The sequence below is a fragment of the Theropithecus gelada genome, chromosome 12, assembly GCF_003255815.1.
Source record: "Theropithecus gelada isolate Dixy chromosome 12, Tgel_1.0, whole genome shotgun sequence".
Classification (NCBI taxonomy): Eukaryota; Metazoa; Chordata; class Mammalia; order Primates; family Cercopithecidae; genus Theropithecus; species Theropithecus gelada.
Window position 1 is genome coordinate 47950531 of NC_037680.1, and position 6000 is coordinate 47956530.

The window sequence follows — 6000 nt, forward strand, 5'->3', positions numbered from 1 at the left end:
CCCTTCTTCTAGTATCTCCCCATTAGCCCTTGGATCTCAATCAAGAAAGTTGACTGAACAGTGATGTTACCGCTTTCTCCCCACTCTCCTCTCTTTTCATAATTGTTTTGCTAGGATGGTAGATCCTAAATAGGCATCTGGAAAAAAAAAAGTTCCTTTAAACTCAGTAATTCAGTAGCCACTAAGTCATCTTTATCTTGTTGAAGAGAGGATACTTGATGGGCAAAGGTGTGGGGTGACAAAACCATGAAAACGTAACAGACTTCAGTTTATATAGGAACCTTGCTGTCTTCTCTGCAAAGATGTATCCCACTAGCGATTTAATTATCAAGGAAATGAAGAAAACTTTTCTGCAGAATTCATTTCTTTCTCATAAAACAAAGGTCAACTTCTTTCCACATAGCTTTTTAGGTTGAACTCACTAAATTCTGTGTCCTCATGTACTTGGTTTTAGTGATTTAAAAAATCTGTTCCTTCCCTTCCTATTTAGCAACCTTAGGAGATTAGTAAAAACAAACCAATAAGTACCAGAAAGTTCACTATAGTCGGATTAAGGATAGCAAAAACCAAACAGAAACATCCATACAGAGAACTATATAAATAAATTGTTATACCTTAGGATATTAGCCATTAAAAGGAATAAATTAGATAAATGTATAGATATCAAAAAGATTTCCAAGACATTCTGTTAAGGGAAAAAAGCAAGATGCGGAACAATATGTATAGGGATAGTAAATTTTCTGGAAGGATCCATGAGAAGGTGATAAAAGGGGTTACATTGGGTAGTGGAACTGGAGTGAGGAAACCTCACTTTCTACCCTTTGGTTCTATATGAAAGGTTTTCTCATATTACACATGTTGTTTTTTAAATAATAATTTAAAATTAGTTTAAAACTTAAAATTAAATGATAACCTTTGCACTTTTTGGTATTTAGCTTCTTTCAGGTTTTTTAATCTTTCTGCTTCCATGGGCTCCGCTTTCTCTCCGAGCATTTCTCATGCCCATACATGTTTATTCTGGACTTGTCATCTTTGGAACAGTGATTGCAACAGCACTTATGGGAGTGACAGAGAAACTAATTTTTTCCCTGTAAGTTGCATAGTCTTCTTAATTGTAATACTTAAGCCATAAAATGTTAAAGACTTGTTCACTGGGAAAATGTAACAAAATTTTTTAGATATTAAAATTAAAAAAATATTTTAAAGAATCTGTTATATCATATAGGTAATATGATATTACTAAAAGTTTAGAAGGACCAAAAAGTCTGACAAATTGTACTACTCTTACAAAACAACTATTGAAGCTATACATTCCCTTTCAATCTTGTTGATATTCATGTTTTTATATTAATTGTAATTATAGTGTACATACATTTTTGTTTTATCCTTTTTTAAAATTTTAAGTGATACTGGTGGAGGGTGTCCAGGTTTTTGGCGTTTTGAACAAAGAAGTGGACAAAACACATAAACAAAGCAAGTAAAGAATGAAGCAACAAAAGCAGAGAGTTACTGAAAATGAAAATGCACTCCACAGGGTGTGAGTGGCCTGAGCAGTCACTCAAGGGCCCTGATACAGAATCTTCTTGGGTCCAAATAGCCCCTAGAGGTTTCCCATTGGCCACTTGGTGTTCACCCCATGTAAATGAAGTGGTGGCCCGCAGTCAGTTTCATTGGTTGCAGAAAGCAACCAGTTAGAGGCTGAAGTTGAGTTACAAAGTTACATTCCTATGCAAATGTCTGATTGGTTATAGAAAGCAACCAATCAGAGATACTTTCAATTTTCCATCTGCCATGCAGAAAAGCGGGGTTTGCAAAGGGAGTAGCATCCGGTCGTTTTGCTGCTTAGATGTGGAAAGTTGGGGTTTTCCTTTTGGTTTAGTTCTAGGAAGTCTGTGTGAATTGACTCGAGGTTGCCGCCTCCAGACCCTACCTGCCTCAAAACAAGTGTTACAGATCCTATATTATTTTCGTATTTATTATTTTTAAATCAATTTCATTATATATTCCTGAGTGAATTGTAGTATAATTTATATTTCTCCTTAATAGCAAGCTTTGAGACTTTACATTGAAACTGTACTAGTGTGCATTTGAGCAGATAAATTCAAGACTGTTTTGCATGTTGCTGTATCATCCTGTTAGTAATTGGATACATCTTTTATTTCATAGGAGAAATCCTGCATACAGTACCTTCCCACCAGAAGGTGTTTTCGTAAATACGCTTGGCCTTCTGATCCTGGTGTTCGGGGCCCTCATTTTTTGGATAGTCACCAGACCGCAATGGAAACGTCCTAAGGAGCCAAATTCTACCATTCTTCAGCCAGATGGAGGCACTGAACAGGGAGCAAGAGGTTCCATGCCAGCCTACTCTGGCAACAACATGGACAAATCAGATTCAGAGTTAAACAATGAAGTAGCAGCAAGGAAAAGAAACTTAGCCCTTGATGAAGCTGGGCAGAGATCTACCATGTAAAATGCTGTAGAGATAGAGCCATATAACTTCACGTTTCAAAACTAGCTCTACAGTTTAGCTTCTCCTATTAGCCATATGATTATTGGGCTATGTAGTATCAATATTTACTTTAATCACAAAGGATGATTTCTTGAAATAATTTGTATTGATTGAGGCCTGTGAACTGACCTGAACTGGAAAGGATGTGATTAATATAAATAATAGCAGATACAAATTGTGGTTATGTTACCTTTATCTTGTTGAGGACCACAGCATTAGCACGGTGCCTTGTGCAGAATAGATGCTCAATATGTGTCTACTAGTGGTTAATTGGATAAACTGGCAGCATCCCTGGCCTGTTGTCATGCAGTCATTTCCTGTTAATTCTGGGAGCCAATGATTTCACAACTCAAGGAAAGCAGTCCTAAAGGTTTAAAATCAGATCATGAATATCTGGGACAGGGTTTAGATCATGACGCTACACAGATACCATGATGAGAGTATATAAAAAAAATTTAGGAGAGCACCTGGTTCCTTTCTCCCCATGCCTGCCTTCTGCTCCCTCCCCAGCTGGTTTGGGCTCAAATTGTTCCTGGAGACAAGGGTTTATGTTAGGGTATTGATAGATTAGAGCAGGTGGTTGAAGAGATCTTCTCTGGTCAGACTTGGAAGAATTTCCAAAACTGAGCTTAGCCCCAAGACTTCCCTAGGGTTGGTGTACTTTATGATCCAGATGCTAAACCTCTTAGAATGCAAATATGCTTCAACACTTAAGTAGCATACACTGCCCTACAAACCTCAAAGAGCACTTTTTCCTAAGTTCTTATTTTTATTTTTGAAAGTACTCACATGGCACTTACTATGCTCCAAACACTCCTCTAAGCACTTCACAAATATTAACTCATTCAGTCCCTAGACAGACAGGATGAAGTAGGTATTGTTACCGTTCCCATTTTACAGGTGAGAGATTTGAAGGCTGGGGAGGCTAGTAACTCACCCCAAGGTCACACGGCTCATACATGGTGGGACTGAGACTCAAATGCAGGCAGCCTGGCACCTCAGTCTGGATTCTAACCATTTCACTATGCTATTTTTGTCTTGTACTACTTTGACCTACCCCTGAATAAACCTCAATTGCTGGAGTAGGGTGGAGTTAAGGGGATGCTTTTTACCTTTTGCTGTCTGCTGAGGCAGATTCCCCAGATAACCAAGGAAAAGGGGCCACCCATACCTGGAAATAGGCCATAGGGCCCCTGCCACTGCCAACAAGCCATGGCCTACCTTGATTCTTGTTTGATCTTAAAATTGTGTCTTGGTAACACAAAGATTTGGACAAGCACATCTGTGGCTTTCAAGTTAATTAATTGCAATTTTTTTTTTCTTCAGGATTTTAGCTGCTGAACAACTTTCAGTTTGGAGCTAAAAGAGACCTATCTCATGGTCTGCCCTTCCCTGGGGCAATAGCTAGGGTCTTTCCTGATTTTTATGGAATTTTAGGGGATATTTTGAGCTTTGGGTCCTCAGTAGTGAATTGAGACTTGGAGGTGACTTTTCATTCATGGAGTATCATCTCTGTCTGGGCTCTGGGCTGACAAATTAAAACCTAGAGTAGTGCTTATGCTGAAATGATACTTTTCATTTTTTGGTTGATTGTTTTGCCTTCCCTTCAATTTTAAACTGAAGCATTTTAATGTGGGTAGAAACTCTACACCAAATACACTAAACATTTTGGTGCTTAGTGGATTTCTTTTTAGGTAACTGGTAATTACTTCCAAAGACTGAATACAAGCCACACTCCACCATATCCCTTAAACTTCATGAAAAACCATTCAAGATCCCCTTGCTGCAACACTGTTCTCTTCTTCTCTACTAAATTCTATTTCCAAAATTGGTAATAGAGCCAGAAGGATCCCCAGTACCCAGCCATCTGCTTGGCACAAAGTGGTAGCACAATTAAATTCAGTATGGGTAGAGCATGATACAGTCTTGGTGCCATAGAAGGAGTAGTTGCATAGTCACACATCATTTGATAAGTTGGATGTTCCATTACATAGAGGTACCAAAATTCCAGGGTTTTTGGAGGAAGGGATTAGATAGTGACTAAGCTGCCAGAATTGAGGCAGCCATTCCTTTTTATATAGGCTAAGAAACAGGTTATCAGTGAAAAGTTAATTATGGCTTTGGCACTAGAATAGCTCTGTTGCAAAATATTTAAGCACCCCTCATCTCAGCCCTTTATTTTATCTTTCATGTGGGCTAATGTGAGGATAATCTTACAGATATTATAGGAATTTCTTTTCTTTCTATCTTTATGAAAACAATGCATATAAAATATATCTAGAAAACCTTTCTGTTTGAGACTCTTCTTTAATGGGCTTTTGATTCTAATGATAATTGTACCTTTATCTTTCAAAAGCTGATATTTCCTACCTAAGCATCTCCCCAGAAAAATATCTCATTAAAAATCCCACAAATAATAGGGAGAAGAAAGCCTTAGGTATCAATTCCAAAACAGTGATTGAAATTTCTCAAAATAATTATGACTTCTGTCATCTTCAGATATAGTCTGGCTTGGTTTACCCCATAATCTAATTTCAGAAAGGAAAGCTTTAACACTCATCTGAATCAACATTAAAGCCTTTTCTCTCAAAGTGCTTATTAAGAAACTCAAATGAATATACTTTTTGAATTAATGTCATCAAAAGTGTACGGCTTCCTGTGCTGCTTGTGTCAAATGGAACCTGCCCTCTAAAGCACTTTCTTTCCTTTACTTGCATGGTTTCATGTAAGCTGTGCTGTTTAGAAACAACATCTCAGACTTTACAAATAAATGACAAAGAAGCTGCACTTTTTAAGGGATACTCACAAGCGGTTTCTGTGTTCTAAAAGACAAAATACAGAATGTGTGTCATTTTTAATTAGATTCTTTCCCCTGCTGAGTTGGAAATTCCAGTGCAGCACTGATTGACCACAGTTGCCAATCTAAAAGCACAAAGAAGTAAAGCTTTATGCTATTTTTATTCAATATGATAGAAAATTTATCTTGGTATGTCCTTTTTTAGATAACTCCAGCAGAAAACTGTAACTGCTATGTCTTCAGGAAAATGTAGAAGAAAGAAAATTATTATTCTTTAATTCCTACGAGGTACCTGAAAACCTTAAGTGGAAAAGATTTCTATCTTTTTATCTTAGTGCATTTATGGAAAAATATTAACTGTCCTGAATATTTTATAATTTTGTAGGAAAAATATGCATCTATTTTTTCTTGACTTCTTTTTATATAGTAATAAAAGTTATTTTGGAAGCTCTTTGTGTGCTATCTATTTGTCCGGGGTAGCAGGGGTAGGCATTGTTGTGAAAGTTTCTTTAACATGGTTTTTGGTCTGTTTGTTTTTCAGCAGAGGTAGTCTTTTTTCAGTTTCTTGATTATGTTAACTGAAAAACTAGACTCTGTAATATATAATACATATTTTATAATATCATTTAATATTAATATTATATAGTTATATATAATATTGAATATTTTATATAGATAAAATTTTTCACAGTAA

At 36.6% G+C, this 6000-nt stretch overlaps 1 protein-coding gene across 1 annotated transcript in view; it reads left to right on the top strand.

Moving 5' to 3' along the window:
• The window catches only part of LOC112635989 (cytochrome b reductase 1), a 28647-nt gene extending 22890 nt beyond the window's left edge, over window positions 1-5757 (top strand). The window contains exons 3-4 of the mRNA XM_025404210.1: window positions 936-1090; window positions 2167-5757. Of these exons, the coding sequence (XP_025259995.1) occupies window positions 936-1090; window positions 2167-2470 (459 nt within the window). The 3' untranslated portion in view covers window positions 2471-5757. The remainder of the gene's footprint in view (window positions 1-935; window positions 1091-2166) is intronic.
• Window positions 5758-6000: the final 243 nt, after the last annotated feature.